Source organism: Tachypleus tridentatus, chromosome 6, assembly GCF_004210375.1.
Source record: "Tachypleus tridentatus isolate NWPU-2018 chromosome 6, ASM421037v1, whole genome shotgun sequence".
Classification (NCBI taxonomy): domain Eukaryota; kingdom Metazoa; phylum Arthropoda; class Merostomata; order Xiphosura; family Limulidae; genus Tachypleus; species Tachypleus tridentatus.
This window is the reverse complement of record NC_134830.1, coordinates 40,322,310-40,342,202: the sequence shown is the minus strand read 5'-3', so window position 1 is coordinate 40,342,202 and position 19,893 is coordinate 40,322,310. Positions and strand designations below refer to the sequence as shown.

The 19,893-nt window shown below is 31.1% G+C and overlaps 1 protein-coding gene across 2 annotated transcripts; it reads left to right on the top strand.

Annotated features, from left to right (window-relative positions):
- The first annotated feature begins 84 nt into the window (after nt 1–84).
- Nucleotides 85–19,627, top strand: LOC143252298 (galectin-4-like). Of its 2 annotated transcripts, none has more exons than XM_076504210.1 (7): nt 85–543; nt 4,776–4,864; nt 9,262–9,472; nt 11,923–12,048; nt 13,014–13,211; nt 15,163–15,251; nt 17,859–19,627. In XM_076504210.1, the coding sequence occupies exons 1-7, from the start codon at nt 508–510 to the stop codon at nt 18,184–18,186; spliced, it is 1,077 nt and encodes a 358-aa protein (XP_076360325.1). In that variant the 5' UTR covers nt 85–507; the 3' UTR covers nt 18,187–19,627. The 2 variants fall into 2 exon arrangements, with proteins under 2 accessions (XP_076360325.1, XP_076360326.1); XM_076504211.1 differs by having other exon boundaries at nt 428–543; nt 9,230–9,472.
- Nucleotides 19,628–19,893: the final 266 nt, after the last annotated feature.

Genomic DNA, 19,893 nt, shown 5'->3' with positions numbered 1-19,893 from the left:
TTTTATACGAAATCTCATAAGCAAGTACACAAACCAAAAAGCAAGCCCATTAACACTCCTACGAAAAGACGTTTCTAGTCCTGATTTCTCCAAGCCCGTTCCCCTGGCTGTGCTTTCGCTAGATAGTAGATAGGGACAGTGGGAATCTTGTTAATCCATTCAGTAATGGATTTAAATGGCAATTTCATTTAAATACAAAATTATTAGCCTAATATTAATAACCTTTCAAGTTGCTCTGGGGCCTGTTAGGCCCCACTTTTCGTAGAAGTGTTAATAAAATCGAAGTTGTTCAACGTGGTGGGTACAGCAGACATAGCCATTATGTAAATTTGTGTTTAACGAATAAACTTACGGCTGACGCATAGGAAGCCATGACGTTTTGTCACATGATTTCCTAATGTGGGTGTAGTTACTTCACTTATATAGTGACGATTACGAAAGAAAAATGCTTCGTGTTTAAGTTTGGACATATCAGCTCTTAAAGCAACGATTAATTCAGAATTAGTCATGTATATGGATCCAAATACTCCAGTTTTACGCCCCGTAAGTTACTTATATTTGTCGTTTATGGATAGTTTCATGACAGATAGGCGTTATTATTAAATTATATTTAGATAAGACTTGTTAAACAGTAATACTTTTAATATACAACTACACTGACCACTCAATGCTGAAGTTACAGGTACTAAGAATAACAGTAACGCGTTATAGCACTTGAAACAAAACAGGGAAAATGTTACCGTGAGATCAAGTGAATATTTTTTTAACTATTAATTCTAATTCATCAGTATCCGGTTTAGAAATGCATATTGCTTGTGCGTGTTTTTTTTTTTTTTTTTTTAAGTTTCTATAAGCATTGAAGTAAAATATTTTGTAACCTGTATCTTAAAATTGTTATTCTTTGCATTTATCTTCTGAATTAATGTATCGAATAAATATTTTTTGTTTTGAAATTTTGTTTTAAATAAAACCACTTTTTAAAAAATGAACTTTATAGGCTACATCTTAATTTGTTATAGTAATTTAAAGTACTTTTTTTTTTCTGCACTAATACTAAATATGGGCATCAACTGATCTCTGTGAGTAGTCATTGATTTTATTAATACTGGCCAAGCACTGGTTAGTACTAAATTGGTGTATCTTTAGTTGAAATGCTCACCAAAATTAAAACTGGGGAAATTATAAACAGGTTTTTTTTAGGATCTCTCTTGAGCATACCAAAGAACCTGACATTTTTCATGCTGATCCAAAAATCAGTATGTTGGGAAATTTGTTTTTACAGGCATACATACTATATAGTGCAGTTGCTCATCAGCCTGGAAGATACTGTGCGACTCTGTGAATGATGTCTAAAACAAATATTGCTGGCAGTAGCTCCAGTTGGGGATAAACATGTGTCAGTTTTCCACATATGGGGAATGTGGATGCTGACTGTTTCTTCCACACAAATCTGCACTGTATGCCACACTGGTTTGCACCCTCACCTTTGAGAAGGATTGTTTCATAAGGTCACTGCAGGTCAATAACTTTAATACATGCTTTGTATATAGGCCTGAATGAGACCATACCACCTGTGGACAGTGTGGGTAAAGCATAAAGGGATAGGTGCCATTTTTTGTCATATCTTGATTAAATAAATTTTGTTTGGTCTGCTCTTAAAAATTGGGTTTTGTGATCACCTGTTGCACTGTTTTAGGCATAGCAGTCTCTCTTGACTCTCCAGTGTTCTTCCCCCCTCCTTTCTTTCACAGTTGCAGGAATTGATTGCACACAGTGAGCTTTCCTCAAATCCCTGGCTTTGATTTCAGGTCTTGAGGTATGATCCTCATGCAGTTATTGATATCCAGCAAGGAGATTAGGGATGTAGTTAACTTATTGAGTAGAGTTGTTTGAGCTCTAGAAATTCTACAGTAGAGGAATGCATCTTCCTTTACATACTTCTGTGGGATTGAGTTATTTATTTATTTAATTGAGATCACTTTACTGACTTGTACACTTTCACATTGGATATACTTCCTTTCTCTTCCACTATGTTTGCTCATAACTTTTCATGATGATAAGTTACCTATTTCAGAATTGGTGCAGTCCCCCAGATCATTTGATCTTTCTCTCCTATAGAAAGATATCATTCGGGCAATTTCGGGAGGTGGGTGAGTTCTGTTCTTTCCCTGTGCTGGTACTTGCTTCCCACAATCTTTTGGTGCTTATGTCTTTTGAAGTGATGGTTTGGTAGTGGTACAACTACCACTAGCATGATGATTTGCATGAGTGATGTCCATGTTGGAAGCTATAAATTGCATTCAGAGGGCAGCACAAAAGAGGTTTGGTTTTGGTTTGTTTTGAATTTTGTGCAAAACTACATGAGGGCTATCTGTGCTAGCCGTCCTAATTTAGTAATATAAGACTAGAGGGAAGGCAGCTAGTCATCACCACCCATTGCCAAATCTTGGACTAATCTTTTATCAATGAACAGTGGGATTGATCATCACATTATAATGCCCCCCATGGCTGAAAAGGCAAGCATGTTTGGTGTGACAGAGATTCAAACCTGCAACCCTTGGATTATGAGTTGAGTGCCTTATCCACCTGGCCATGCCAGGTCTTGCAAAATGGTAAGCTAATCTAATGAATGGAGGAGAGTACCTATTGGAAGTACATTTTCAGTTTATGAAAATTACAAGTTTTGTGAAGTGTATGTCAAATATTCTGTAAAAGAAAAATAAATAATTCAGTATTAATGTTTATCTTGACACTACAGTTAGTTTTACATGTACATTTGTAATCTTTGTTTGCAGGAACAAAAACTTTTTGACTGCAATTTAGTCTTGATTCTTCTAAAAGGTTACATTTATGTTGTACTAAACTTTTCTCACTTGCTGAGAGAATTTGAGTACTTGATTAACAAAATAGTCATCCCGTTATTGACCTTTCAACTGCTTGCCAAAGGATTGATAAGGAGTAGCATTTTATATTACACTGTTGTATCTATATATTTCTATAAAACAGTCTGTTTGTACATGACTAAAAATTACTTTTGGTCTTGATCACCATGAAACTCTCAAGGGTTCTTGAATATGGTCCAGAGAGATTTTGAAAGATTTTTAGGAAGTTTTTTTTTTTTTTTTTTTGTTAACTTTTGATAATCATTTCAATTTTCTCTTTTGTTATTACATTAGGGCTTATATTCCAAATTTTGACAGTGTTTTAACATTAATAATAACAGTAAATCTGTTGTTCTATCTTGGTTGTACAATACACTAAACTAAACAATTAAAAAGAACAAGCTCAAAATAAGCTTTTACTAAAATCTTTTGATTTACAATCCTTCAAATTTAATGCTTCTATCACATCTGAAGGCAACCTGTTCCCAAGGCCTACTACTCTGTTAGAAAAATGAAGTTGTCTTAACTGAAGATGCTTCCTACACCACCAAAACTTGTACTTTGTCTGTTAGTTAGTCACAGTCTCGTGACTAAGTATATGAAAGATTCATCCACACCTATCAATTTTCTTAAGTCTTAAACACCTCAAACAGATTCCCTTCTATTTCTTTTCTTTTAATAGAAAGCAATTGCAGAGACCTAGCCTGTCCTCATATGACAACCATTCTATCCTAAGTATCATCCTAGTAATCTTCCTTTGAACTCTTTTTCAATACAATTGTCCTTTCTACAATAAGGAGTCCAAGACTTGAATGCAATACTCCAGATTTAGTGCAACTAGTAAATGATACAATGAATGTGTAACTTATTTAATATTTCTTTAACCTAGAATTATATTTGCCATATCACCTAGCATTAGCTAAACAGTTTAAGACTGACTAACCAGAGCATTAACATCCTTTTCTTTCATAATTATTCCCATTTAAATTATAATTGCAGCATTTATTATACTTAAAAGTCCTGTGCTATTTATTTGCTCATCTCATCTGATATTGTAAATCCTTTTGTAAAGCAGCAGCACCTTTCTTGCAGCCAGAAACACCCAAGACCTTAATATAATCAACAAATATAAGTAATTTATTAACTGCTTCTTTGTCAGTGTTATTTATGTAAATCTGAAAGAGCAAAGGTTCTAACACTGGTATCCTTTTGTGACATTAAAGTAGTTTTGACTGAACTCCATTTACAATGAAACTCTTGCTTTCTTTCATTCATCAACTTTTCTCTCCACTGCAAAAGATTTTTGTGTAACAAGCCTTTTATGTAACCTCTTGTCAAATACTTTTCTGAAAATTCAGTGAATGTTCAGAATATTAGTAAGGCAAGTATTTACTCTGGAGAAACCATGTTAATTCTACAACAAAATTTATAAACTTTATTAAATGTCTTTGCAAAGCACATTTTATCAGATCTTTAAAAACAAATTTTTCAAACACTAATGTAAACCTAATAAGCCTATAATTCTTTGGTCAATTTTTATTAGCTTCCTTGAAAAAAGTAGTAACATTAGGCAATTTGCTATTTTCTGGTAGTTGACAACTATTTAAGGACTCTCAGATCCAGTTCTTAACATCTTTCAAGAACCTTGGAGGAATTGATCTATTTTTTTTTGTTTGAAAAAATGTAATTTAATAGTAAAGTAAAATATCGACATAACAATATGAATCATTTTATTAAATGTTGTGAAATCTTCAAAACTGTCAGTTGCAAACTCTCTCTCTTTCTCTGTTAACCTGAAGATAACCCAGTGGAAACATGTGCTCTCTGCTTATCAGTAAAAGTGTTAATACCCATACCAGCTGTTCTGAGATATAGTCAATTTTTGTTTTGTAGGCTCTTCCTTACATTGGAGCCATACCAGGTGGCCTACAGTTAGGAAAGATTATAGTAATTTGTGGGCATATTCCATATGGGGCTGGAAGGTAAGTGCTATATTTTTCTACTGTTAATGGGGGTGGAGGAGGAATATATTTCATTAATTATGCAGGAGATAATCATTGTATTTTGAATTAAAACAAACAAAAATTGAATTAGTATTTATTTAATGATTTTATATTTCTTTTTCTAGTGTGAACTTTACACTTGTTAGGGCAGTCTTAATTTAATCAAATATTTACATTGAAAACTGGCAGTTTTAACATTCTTTTAAAGAGAAGAACCAACTATATGTTTCTTAACCATCAGTTATAGGTGCACTTTCTCAAGATATACTAATGTTCATGCTACAGAGAAAAACATATTTTGTTTATTCATTTACCTTCATTTGGATATAAATTTATTTCACTAAAATTTATTTAATGTATGTGAATGATTGCTGCCTAATTTCTAATCTAATTGTCTATTTCTTATGAGACTAGCAAATTAGAGGTTAAGACTAATAAACAGTGTATCTCCACTGCAGTGTGGGTCCTACTTTCATAGTGACCTCCAAAACCTAGGATACATTTTATAATCCCATGTTGTAGCTTGTATCCTGGGGTCCCTTTTTAAAAATGTGTAGAGTATTTAAAAAATTGTTAATGTGTTTTGTGGCTTATGGCTTGCATATTTTAAATATTTATACCAAGTGTACAGCTTGGTTAAATGTACCTCTCTTGACTATTTACAGAAGTGCATTAAAAATTTTTAAAGTTTCATTATTAATAATGTTAATGCACTTGACATTTTAAAATGTGGTTTCATAATTCAGATTTTTATATCATCTAAGTTTTTTATTTTTAATTTTCAAAGAAAGTCTTAATAAAAGATTCTAATCTTCATCTGGCTGTGTTGTGTGATGCATATACCTTGAATTCTAATTTTTAGCTATTCTCTTTTGCATTTTATTGGCTTTAGACTGTACAACCAGTAAGGAATACAAATTATGGATAACTTTAAATAAGAATATAAAATCGGAATAGTCTATACTCTTGACCTGCTGAGATACAAATAAATTTGTTCAACCCATGTCTTAGCTTGTAAGGAATATATGGAAACCACATGCTCTTATTCCATGGGCATGTTAATAACCAATAGGGAAAACAACCAAAGTTTTCTTCTTTACAAGGGTCTTGTTATGGTAATTGCTTTCTGGCAGGCAAATATGGATAGTTTTTCTCTGATTTGTTTGTGATGGCTACTTTGAGCATTTAACAGAATTTTAAACTTATTTATAGCTTGGTTACAAAGACAGTTAAATTGCAGCATTTTAATGCCCAATATACTTTTTACTTACAAAGATCATGAATCTTGCATTTTGCTATTCATATTCTGAATTTTTGTCTTGGCTGAAAGAATTGTCAAATCAATGGGTACAAAGTACAGTAATAAAACAATAGCAATCAGAGAAATTGCAAACCCTTGCACCACTGCTCCTTGCTTTATTGCATGCACTTATATTGGATAACATCAAGTTTCATGTCTTCTTGTGTGTGTGTGTGTTTGAATCTCAAATATAAAATGCATATGAACTTTGGTACAAGTCAGATGAATCTGTATTTAACCCACAACTGTACAATTGCTCTATCTCCCTGTTATTTCAAACCAACGTAACATATTTGTGCCCATTAGTATATTTTAGTTTTTGACATGCATGGTAATGCACAAATATGTGAGGTTAATAGTTGAAAGTACCAAGACAAGACCAACAATCAATCAAAATGAATTGTTGAAAGAAGAAAGGGACTTTTTCAAATTGTCAGTGCATATACATTTTCAACTCTGCACAAAATGTAGCTATTACGTTTTGTATGCATTGAAGTATTTCCCACCAATGCTACATGTTTTGAACAAAGCTCTAAACTTTGTGTGTATTGTGTCAGTCTACAATGTAACCATCACTGGATTATACCCTCCACCAACAAGAGGGAAGGTGCATCTTTAAGTGTAGTAATTTATATGAGCGCCAACATAGTGACAATACTCATGGCCTTCCTCAGCACTACTTGTAATCTGATTTTTTTTTTTTTTTCCATTTGAATTTACCAGACTTTTAATGTTTCTTTTCTTTATTATATGAAAAAAGCATTAAGCATTAATTTGAGTTAGATCTTTTTAATAGAATTACCTTCCTTCATGTTTTTTAAACACATCTATAGTTGTCTGCTCTCCTTGTGTGATCCAACAGAGGTCAGTGATTACCAACATTTTCTCCACCAGGACCCCTTTTCTACCATTTATTTTTCTCCAAGGACCCTATGTTTTCAAAAATTTTATCTATCTAACAAACTATATTTATTAACTAGTAATTAACATGTTTTCCTGTTTTTCACTATCAAATAGAAGATTCGTATAAAACGGTGTGTAATTATAAAAACGGCAGTATTAAACACTTGCTTGTGTAATAAGATTGTATTACCTTAGACTGGGAATCACTGATATAAATGGTTAATTTGGCTCTTGTTCTGCTGTCATATGTGACTCATTTTATTTCTAGCTAGCAATAAAAAATCTTTTTACATATTTTACAAATCTGGACTACTTTAACATCAGTTTTGTAGATTAACTGGACTTTTGTAGTTGTTTCCACATTTATTGCCTTTTTATAGAAATGGCATTTTGTGCATGTTTGTTTTGGTAGTGTTTGTTCCAGGACATCTTGCATGAAAAACTAACAATTCCAAGTATGTACCTGTCTTTACATTTGGCTTGCATTTACTCTTTTTAGTCTTAGTGAATTGTATATTTTGCTTGATGATAATAGTCAATGAACTCCTTCCCTTTTCAATTTCTTCTTGTAAAGTACAGGAAAACTTTTGCTTCTCCAGTGCCAAGCCAGTGCGGAGAATATGTAGATTTTCTCAGTAGTTAATGAAATCCCATTGGTGTGAGATCGAGTGGATGCACTTTTCATTTGGAAATAAGCGCTAGGATGTTGCCCACTATTGTAGTACAGGATACCTTAATATATTGTGACATGCAACATCCTGTGACAATTGCTATAGGTACAGTAATATTGACAGGGGAAGTGTTGGCTGTAGTTTATTAGGAGATAGATTCTTTCATGTGATCTAAAGGATCTTTTGATCCATAAGCAATTCTGCTTGTGGATTTTGTCATGCCAATGCAGATTTGGACTTTCTTTAATAATGAATGCACATTGAAATGGACAGTTACTGTTATCTTAATCATTTGAATTTCTAACTCTTAACATTAGTTTTCAGATATCAAAATAGAATGCCCCAAAACTGCTATAATTTAACTGCTTTTCTAACTAAGCTATATTTTATATATAATCTAGGGCTTGAACAATATTAATTATATATACTGAAATCTAAGGCCTCTGTCTACTACTCCTGCCAAAATGAATGACACTAAGTTTCATTAAAGGTAAAATTATCTTTGTTTGTTGTATTTCCATTGTATGAGAGCACATGGTTGAAAGCTATGATAAAATAGTAGGTGCTTCACTGATAAATTTGACAAATTCTTTTTATAATTCATCAAAAAGAAAAGGTATTTGCATTTTATATGCTGGCATTTCAGTTACTATAGTTTGTTTTTCTAATTAGTTTTAACTTGAGACGTTTTAAGGCAGATAGAAAATTTAAAATGGAGAACTCTGTATAGAAACCCATTATAGTACAGAGAAGTGAAGAGTGAAAATTTATTCAAATATATTTTCTTTTGAAATTAAGAAACTTTAACCTAGATGATATAAAACTTTGAACTGTAAGCTATGATTTGATACAAAGTTTATTTAAGTCTATTAATAATAGGCTTAATTAAACTTGAATATAGCATTAAAAAGTTGTGACGTGTACTTTAACCCAGCAAAAGACTCCGTTAGAGAACTTTATTTGGTTGTCGGTGTATGTATCCTATTAAATGCTGCCTTGTATATCTGAGTACTATGTGCTCTCACTTCACTAATTGTGTAACTGAATCTTATCTTCGTTTCCTGTAGTTAGGTTCTTCAAACACTCATGTAAACTAACTTTTTCAGCAATTTTTTTTTTGTATAATTATTTATTCTTGATTAATTAAATTGAGATAATCAGTTTTTTTTTTTTTTTTTTTGCTTATCCCATTATAACCCTTAATTTTTGAGAATTGTATTTATAAAAAGTTCTAATTGAACATGGGTTTTTGTATTACAGCTTATTCCATCAAAACATGTCTTTTAATATTTCTGTATTGTATTGTATTGATTACTTTAGGTAAAATGTTATCATATTACTTTCAGCATCATGAGCCATTCAAAACTTTAAACAGCATCTTTGCATGTACCAAGTGAGAACTGTTTTCTTATTTACACCTTTTACATGTTTGAAATGAAGGAAATATTTAGAAGTGTATAATATTTATAGATGCTACAATTTACCTTCGTTTCATGCTGTAGAGTGTGTATTAACCTTTGCAAAGAAAGAGTCCTGAAAGATGATCAGCCCAAAAACATAGGCTTCCACATTAGTTTTCGATTTGATAACAGAACAACAGTGTTCAATTCTCGTGTTGAAGGTGTTTGGCAGAACGAAGAAGTGCATCCATTACCACTAGAAGCTGGAATCAACTTTCAAGTGATGGTTCTTGTTGAGAATGGCCATTTTATGGTATGAAATAATCAATAAATTGTGATTTCTACCATGTTAAATAAAATATTCTTAGAAAGCTAGTTAAAATTAATGTGTGTATGTACATGTTTTAATCTCTGGAAGTTAAAAGTATTTCTTTATTAAGATGAAAGCATTTGTGTGTACGAATAAAGTTATGTACATAAAAAAAAAAAAAAAAAAAAAAACAAGCTAGTCATAGTCATCATCCTAATATGGATAAATGATTAAATAGACATGATATTCTGTTATTTCTCTTGAATTGAGAATTTTAAAAAACTAACTTGAAATGATATTTTTTTTTTTTTAGTCTCCTATGACTGTTTTTCAGTTTCTTTCAGAACAAACAATTTCCAGTATTATTTAACAGTTCAGATGCTAACATGTAGTCCATAAAAAGTTGTAACTGTGTTTTGTAACTCCAAAATAAAATGCATTTCAATCAGATATTTTTGTTTTTACAAGGTTTGTAAACAAAACTAACATTGATTGTATTGCTATCATGAAGTAGCACAGCAAAAGTTAAATGACATGTCCTCATCTTCATGTAATTGGCTCATGTTTTACCATAATTGCTAATGATGCCATTCTGTGGGCCATGAGTTCTTAATTTTGATGTATTGATTCTTTTATTTTTTTTGTTGGATATAATATGCCTTTTTGTCTAGAATGCTAATATTGTTCCATTTAATTTTGGAGCATATTTTGTTCATTGAAAACAGTTTCAAAGGAATACTAAGGTTGTTTCTTTCTGTGTATTCATGAATATTTGTGTTGGTCTATTTCTTAAACAAACGAGCTTTTTCTGGCAACTTTATTTAAAAAAACAAAAAACAAATGTATTTTTGAACCTTTTCAACTTCTGATAATTGATCTGTGTGTGTGTGGTATCTTCCAAAAACAGATTTCACACTCTCTGGTTTCTAAAAATTTGTCAGTTTTAATTATTTAGGTGCTTAAAGGAAAACTGTTTTTGTTTTATTGATTTTAATTTTTGCTTGTTGATGTCTCTTGATATAAGTATTTTGTTGGCAACCAATTACTTTTCATGAATATCCATTTTTTTTTTTTAATACTTCTGTTTTGTCCTTGATGGATATTTGGTTAGCCACATGTTTCTAGAGCTCTTGCTATAGTTTGTAATTCCTTAATTAACTTCAGCTGAAGGTTGGGAATAATTAATATATTAATTATTGTTTTAAAAGTATTTTGTAGGTTGTTTTTTTTTTTTTGGTTAGAAGATGATTTCCATCCCTGATTTTAAGTGTTTCAAGAATAGTTCTTATTTGATTACCTTTTGAGTAACAACTGCATCTACTAGTGTCATATAAGCTGTTTGATTAATTAAATTTAGTGTCTGATTATTCCAACTAAGTAAAGTTTTTGTTGAACTGAATCTATTTGCCATTGTTGTTACTAATCGTGAACTGCCGACTACATGGAAATTAGCTGTGTTCATGCTGGAGATTTTTCCTCTGAGAACTACTGTGTAGATGACTGAGAAGTTGCTGAGAGAACTTGCCACCAACTTTTCTCTCTTTGAATAAAAGCATTTAAACTAAATAGTGCTATACAGTCTTCCAGTTGCTAATAACTATAGTCTTGAAAGACTGAGTCAGTACCTGTTTGGTACTTGTGCAGAGATTTTAGTGTATTCATCCCTACTTCATTACTGTAGCTTTTGGCATTGCCATCCATACATTATACTAAAATTGGTGATTTTTAAACTGTGACCTCTAACATGTACACTGATCTGTTGATTGCATGAATGCTTGGTCTCCTTCATTTTGGAATATTAATTTAGATTTTTCTTTCTTTACTTTTATTGAAGTTGTTTTGGCAGATTTGTTTTTACAATGAAAAGTCACAAATTTGTTATTGTATAAGAACAGTTTGTCATCTTGCAACTAGAAATGAATTTTTCAGAATCGTGGAAATAAAACATGCTTATACATTGAGTATGCTTCTAAGTAATAATTTTCCTTTTTCCCCACAACAATGTGTTAGAAGAATCAAATATTACTGTGATACAAGCTGTGTAACACTCAATAATGGTAGTTAAGTGTCCAAATGAGGCTATAACTCAACTTTAGTAATTATTTATAAATATCATTAAAGTAATAGTGAATGTGACAGCCATTTTTTATTTTTTTTTTTCCTAGTCTTTATCTCCATACTACTGTTTAGTGTTAAAACTTTCAATAAAGTAGCAAGACATTTTGCTGTATTATTATATAGAGTAAGTGTTAATGAAGCTAACCAAACATGATTCTAAATAGAACACCTCTATGTGCTTTAAATGAACTGTATAAACTATGTACATGTCTTCTGGTGATTTTTGGTGTGTGTACAGGTGTACAGTAACACTTGTACATCACTTTGTTTTACTACTGGTTTTCTTTTACCTAAGTGAAATGTTTGTGTGACATTTGTAATTTAATTTCTGATAGATTGCAGCAAATGGAAGACATTTTGCACAGTTCAACTTCCGAGTTCCATGTTCAACATTATCTGTGATTCATATTCATGGCACTGCTGAAGTTACTCAAATTGAATTCCGAAAACAAACCTTTCCAGTAAGTAGTGGAAGAATGAAATTGTTTTGTCTGACTAACTTTAAGAGTACTTGTTTGTCAATAAGCATAGCTAAAAACATTTCATACACTGTATGGACTTACTAGACTTGCTAGTTTTTGTTTAACATTTTACATTAAAGCACCAAGTTAACAGTTCTTCCTGGTTACTACATATTTCTGCAATTCTTTTTATTTGTTTATTGAAACAATAATATATAGTTCATATTGCATATTTAAAAAAACAACAACAATATGTATACATGAAGCCATTCAGATCTTTTAAAGGTTTTACCAACTCTTAATACATGCATGTAATTTAATCTTTTTGACAACCATAATTGTCTTGAGACTGTATCAGTACCTTTTGGACAGTTTTTAACATTGATATTTTTAGTCCCTTTTTGATAGGAACCACTAAAATTTAAAGTATTGTTGGCTTTAATGACTATGGTAATACTCACTATCCAACCTGGAAAGATCTGTATTAGATATTTTTTTTTATTGTGAATATTGCAATAATTCTTCTTTATTATTGTTCTGTTATTTTGTATTGTCAATTTTGACAGTTTATTTTGAAATGTTATTCCAATTTTATTTTTCACTTTTTAAAATTTCTTTCCTTATTATTGGGGAAACTTCTTTTTTTAAGGTAGTTTTAAACTTCTTAGTAAACCATCTTTTTGTTTTCTAATAAAATATTAGAATTTAAAATACTGTACAAGTAGCACATATTTAAAATATAACCTACTGAATATTGGTACATATTAGATGAAGAATGGAATTTCACCATGATGTTTTTATGTAGGTCTATAAATATATTTTGTAATTTTAATTCTTCACTGTGCTAACTAATTTTTTATTAAAACAAACACCCTACAAATTTGTGTAGTATCAGCAGTGATATAGTTATGAATGATGTTAATTGCCTGTATGTGTTTTTACTATTTTTCATTATTTATTTTCAGCAAGTAGGTCCCAATGCACATCATGGAATCTATACTTCAGGCCATCCTCCAGTTCCTGTTTGTCCACCTGGGCCAGTACAGCCTCCTCCTCCTTACGTAGGAGCTGTTGACCCCTACCTTGCTGTTTGCCCTCCAGCACCACCATCGTATTCCCAATCAAGATCGGATAAAATAGTTCGCCAACCGTTTTATAATCCAGTACGTTGAAGGATGTTATTTTAGTTTGACAGCTTGCATACGACAATGTGAAATATAAAAACATATATAATGTTTTTATTGCATATTATGACAGATAGTATAAACTCTTGGATATTAATTTGGTTGAAGAGTTTTTTAAAGTTTCTGAATTGGTTATACCAGGCACGTGTAGTTTAGAGATAATTATAGTTGTTTCTTTTAGCTTTTCAAAGCAAGTTTATTGGTGTGGTAATCAACTAATTATCATAGATTTCAGTATGTTTGCTGTCACTTCACTGCAAGCTTCAACAAACTTAATGAAAGTTTATTTCATGTTTCAATTTGAAGCTAATCAAAGTTAAACTATTAAAGAAATACAAGCCTCTCAAATTTTATATGCATTGTAAATATTCTTTGCTATTCTGTTTTTAGAAGCCCAAACATAACATGTAGCTCATTTTTTGTGATTCTATCATACTGATGTGAAATGTTACTCCTATTATGTGCATAGTTGACACATAATATGGTGATTTAACAAAAAAAAAAAACACTGACTATTAGTTATTAATGTTTTGCAAGTGTTGTTTAGAAAGTCGGAATGCTGGAAATATGCTTTTAAGTGACTGAAAAACAAAACTTATAATTTTGGTACGTGCGTTTTCCTATTAGTCATACTTTATGCAATTGCAAATGATGCAGATAAGTTATTTTACATAACTGATACTTAATAACATTAAGTTAAATACAGACTAGTACAGATGCTGCATTCCTTTTTACTTTGAATTTAACATATAAAGTCTTGTATAAAGTGGTTGTAGCTATAAAGCACTAATGTTTCTGCACTGAAATAAACACAAGTAACAGAACAGCAATCCATTTACACTCTTAAAGAAACAAAAAATTTATATGCACCAAATGGTGCAACAAACAGAATTACTGTGTTTTTAACTGTATGGACAGGAAGCTTGTGACAATGTATGTAACTGAGCTGATGTGGCTCTGGACCTTGCTGAATAACTTCTGATTATGATGTCATTGGCAAAGGACTTCATCTTTGTGTTGTCACTAATACAATAATCTGTAAAGATGGTGGTGATGACTCGTGACCTTGATCGTGTGCATTGTAGCACAATGATAATTTGTCACTGAAGCTTGCAGTTTTTTTACATACTTCATATAGCTTGAATCCGTCTTGTAGCAAACTCGCTTGTCAGACTGGATATTGACCAGACTGCCACATTTGAGAATTACATCATATGATTTGAGTGAAGAGTTTGTCATCAAATTGTCCATATATCTCCTGTTGCAGTTAAACACGGACACCTAATCTAATACGACTCTCTACCTTTCAACTTATCAGCATTTAACTTTTGTCAGATACTTGTTTACACAAGCCTACATTTGTATTACCTACTGTAACTTGAACTTGGTTCTGTGCTTTTATTTAACAAGAACTGGCTGGTGACTTTCCAGTCATTGTTTATACAGTGTGTTAAATGCATTTTTGTTCACTTACTTTAATGAATGCCTCCAATTATCACCATAAGCACATACTATGCATATAGCTTTCAAAATTGTTTTAATTTGTTTTTATACTTCCCTGTAAGCTAATAAGTATAGTGGAATCACTCTCTGGGGCTTGATTGTATGATCTTTTATGTATGTTCTAAAAGCATGTAATGTATTCTGTTGTGATATTAGTAATATTTACTTAATGTGTGTTCATTATTTAGCTGAGATGATTGTTAGCCCTAAAAGTAGGACACTACATTTTCATTGGCTAACTAGAAACTCCTAAAATTTTCAAGTAACCTTATAGAATTATTTTAACAGTTGTATATAGTAATTTACTGTGTCTTGTAACTATTTACACAGCTTTTGTAGTTTTGATGTTAACAGTACATTTTTTAGTATTTATATTTATGGTTAACACTTGTCAAATTAAATGTACAATAATGTATCTATTTTCTAGACCTTGCCCTTTTCGTGCTCTCTGTATGAAGGTTTGCACTCGGGCGAAATGATTTACATTAGCGGTTATCCAACAGCCAGCCCTTACAGGTAATGTTGATTTGTTTGAGTAGTTTCCCATTTATAATTTTATATCATGTGAAGTCTCTTTAATTAACAGAAGTCCTTGTAGTAGTGGTATTTACAGGATATTTAACTTTCATTTACATATTAGATATTTAATTCTTGTTACATGATTCTTGGAGTGACCTAAATGTATAGGACTGAAAAAGGTCTAACTTTTGAAATCATTATGAAGAACGTTTCTGATTTAAGTTTCCTTTGGTGTAATAGTACATAATCTTGTATACCTTTTTATTACTTTTTATGTAGAACATTCTCAAATCTGTAGTCTACTGATTTTTACCATATTTGGTGTTATACAAGTAATTCTCTGGGCTTTACAATAATATAAACCTTTCATTACAGGCAGTCAAGATGTTCACTGTATTCCTTTTCTTTTTATATTCTAAATTTTAATTTTTTGTCCTTTATTGAATGTTTTGTAACATCAAGTATTTGTATTCAGCATCTACAGTATGTTCAGAAAGTCACTGCACAGTTTTGTAATCATATTTTATTCAGTCTATTTCAAGCCAGCAACTGATAGCAGTGTTTAGAAACAAAATAAGAAGGATCCAGGCCCGTATTGATGCCAACAGGGGTCACTTTCAACATTGTTTATAATTGTCATTCATATTTACCTCCTGTATTCTATATTGAAACATGTCTGTTAATAAATATACAAGTGCACGGTGACTTTCCGAACACTCTGTATAAGAGTAAAACAAATGTGATAGTTTGTTAATGTTTATCATGTAAGTACATAAACATAATGATCAGTGACATTACAGTACATGACTTGTTTTAAAAACCTGTGCTGTTATCTAATATTTTTGCAGAAATATAAAGACATGCATCTTTATAGAAAATGGTAAAACATATTTTCACAAAATAGATAACAATGCTATAATTAGATAAAGACAGCATAAACAACTTGTGTAACTGGGAGAGTCTGTCAACACAACAGTAACTGGTGTGAATTGCCTACTACAGTTTTTCCACCAACTTTAAAGCAGTGCAAGATGTCTGCACCAAACCAGAGTTGTTGTATTTTATTATTATTATTAGATTGTGACCAAAATACATTTAAAATGCAATTAGGTATTATGCAGTGTGTGTGATAAAACTCCATAAAGAACTGAAATAAGCTTTATCAATATATAAAGAAAGTAATTAAAAAATAAAGCACCTGGGGAAGTTTTTATAATGAAAAATGATGAGTAACCGGAAGCAAGCAGATAATTTTTTTAAATGTAAGAGTGATAACAAAAATGAAACGGTTTTATCACCAGACGATTAGAGAAAAAATTAAGTACATGTAGTTAGGTGTGGTACTCTCAGCATATGAATATAGCATGATGCACTGAAGACCTAATTTGGTATTTACAAAATTGTACTGTTAAACATAGTTGGCAATAGGACAAAAACTTGTACTGCACAAATATTTTATTTTAAACAATCAAAAAAAAAAAAAAGTGCCATTACTTTTATTTAACGTTTCTTGAATGACTTCCTATCAGGTTTAGTATGAAAATTAATGTATGCTGTGTGATTAAAAGGGACATATTCTTGTCTGAATGTAGGACTTTCTATAAATAATGTATACATAACATTAGAGAGAAATATTAAAACCAGTTGATACAGTATAAACTGTAAGTGTAAATATTTAGTTTTTACATTTTGGAAAAAAAAATGAAGTTTTCACTGAGTGCTCATAACTGTTAACATTTGAGTTTGATTTGTATAATTTGTACCTGTAAAAAGCTAATTTACCTAGAAATATTTAAAGTTCACACTTAGTAATTTATGCTGACTAAATACATATATTCTATTTTATCCTAAGTGTCATTTAGATACTAGACACAAACCAGATAAAATTATAAAACCTTTGTCATTTTTATATGAAAACAAAATATTGATAAAATATACAGACACTTAACTTTCATTAAAAAATGAACTAAAGAGCTTCAATTCAATTTCTAAGTGACATTTTGTTTGCTTAACTGGTGATTATGACCTGTCATTCCCAAAATGTGTAGATCTTTAAAGGACTTTATATAAAATATTCAGAAAATTAAATATGAATTTTAATAAGCAAGAGAAATAGTAAGAGCAGTGGTAAAGCAGTTGTTTGAATCTTAACACATATGCCCTGGTGAGTTAAATTAATAGAAATCTAACATCAGTGTTGTCTTATGCAGTACAACTGCAAATATTATACATCTGTTTTCTGTGGAGCAATGTTGATACATGTACTATATACCTGTCTTTTAAAAAGTACATTTCTTAGACTTGGTCTTAAGTCAAAATCTCGCATAGTTTGTTTTGAAATTGTTAAATGTAAATGTTGTGTGCAAAACGTGCTGGAAAGAACCGAGACTTGTCTCCACTAGTTTTAGTTGTATTGTTGATACAAAAGACTCCTAGACTCTTGAGTGTGTATTTTATACAGAAAATACTTATGTATACAACATACAAACACTTAATTGAAGTAAGTGAAATATTTCCACCACTGTGGAAGTTTGTTTTCAGAGCAAGTAAATTAATTTGTGCATGTCTATTGATAGTAACTTTTACATATTTTTCTCTTGTAAGGTTTGCCATCAACCTACAGACTGGCACTGGCCCTTATCCTCCTCCAGATGTGGCCTTTCACTTCAACCCTCGCTTTGATGACAGGAGTGTAGTAAGAAATGCCCAGATAAAAAATAAATGGGGCAGCGAGGAATGCCATATTCCATTTTTTCCTTTTTCTCCGCATGTTAACTTTGACATGATAATTCGTGTGGCAGATGAGAAGTATGTAGTTGCTGTCAATGGGCAGCAATTCATTGAATTTAAACACCGTGTTATGCCATTAAGCATTGTCAGTGTGCTTGCTGTGTCAGGTGATGTTGTCCTCACCTCTGTGAGATTTAGTTGAGATAGTGAAGTGAGTATGCTGTTGGTAGACAGAGGTGTTATCAGTCTATTGGGTTGGATGATTTTGATAAATTTTGATTTTTAAAGTATTTCATGAAATTAAACAGTGGTTTATACATGCATCCTAGTGTTGCTTACTTTCTACTATTTTAACCATTTTTGATGTGGCCATGTTTGGAAAGGTTGGTCAGTGTTAATAATTTTAACTACATTGTACATTTAAAAGGACAGTCCTGGCTTTAGTCACAAGTTTCATAAATGTTTTTGTTACATTGAAATTTAAAATGAGTTTAAAGATTAGCAGTAGTTTAGTATTAACATACAAGGTTTTAAAGACTTGTAACGATAATGTTTTTTATACTATTTGTTCCTAGAATCATTTATTTAATGACAACTTTAGCTATCTGTATGTGTGGAATGAAACTTTTTGCTTATCTACTGATGAAAGCCTTAATTATGTGGGAAAGATGTTGATTTTTTTTTTTTTTTTTTTACATCAGGCATGTGACAAAAAATATACTTAGCTATATGAACAGTTTAACCAGCTGGAGAGTCATAATGCTAAAGATGAATGTTGAATATCTATTGTAGAACGTGCTTATCTATATACAAATAGAAATTGCTTGTTTACACTTGGAATTTGTATATCTTTATTATAGCTGTTCATTATTCACTTGTTCATTCTGCAGTTCCTTCTTCAGAGTTAAGGATTTTTTTTTTTTTTTTTTCCCTATTCACATTTATAAACGTACTTTCATTGGTTATCATATCTTGGAAGCTGTACAAATTCATAAGCAATACTTAACAATTCCTCTTTCTCTTAATGTCATGTTACATTTAATCATTGATTAGATTATTGCATTGTTTTTTTTGGTTAACTAAACACAATGGTTTTAATTTACTCTGTAGTAATGGTACATGAATTTGTAATTGTTGTTATTTTCTGAACTTAGATATGCAAGTCTTGCAAACACTTGGATATTTTTTAGTTGATAAGTTACAAGAATTTATTAGTGCTTACAACTAGTTTTTTAGCTTGTTGTCTAGAGTTAATTTGATATTGTGACAAGTAATAAATTTGTTGTACTTCTGTGAAATAATCTATTGTATAATTGTTCATGGCAGTGGCTATTTGCTATGTATAAATGTGTGGACCAGAATGAACATTGAATTGTAAATGAAAGTATGGACCTCATTGAAAAACATCAAATTGTTTGATACTTATTTACTGTGGTTCTAATTGCATTGTAATGTTGGTTCTTTCCTGGGCTGTGAATTGTTGTTTCCCAAATTTGTGTTGGGTTTTTGTCATGCATTGAATATTTTACAGCATGTGCTTATTACTGAGGAATGTTGTTATTGGTTTGTATAATTTAGTATTCATAATATTTCTCGGATTACAATAGATGAAATAAATAATGGTATTTAACCCTTTCTTGACATTCATGTGTGATGTGAAAATATTTTGTCTTTGAATGATGGCTACTTTAGTTATCACATTACATCTGCTACTTTAGAGGTTACTTAACTGAGAAATTTGTATGAAAAGAAGCAAAAATGTTTAATGTGGAACTTTTAACTTGGTACAAAAAAAATATAAATCTGCTGTTCATTCTTCAGTTTTAATAGTGTAATGGTCATTTTATGCACATATAAATAATAATTGTAAAGCTTTATTTGATGGAGAATTGGGTCCTATCCACCTAAC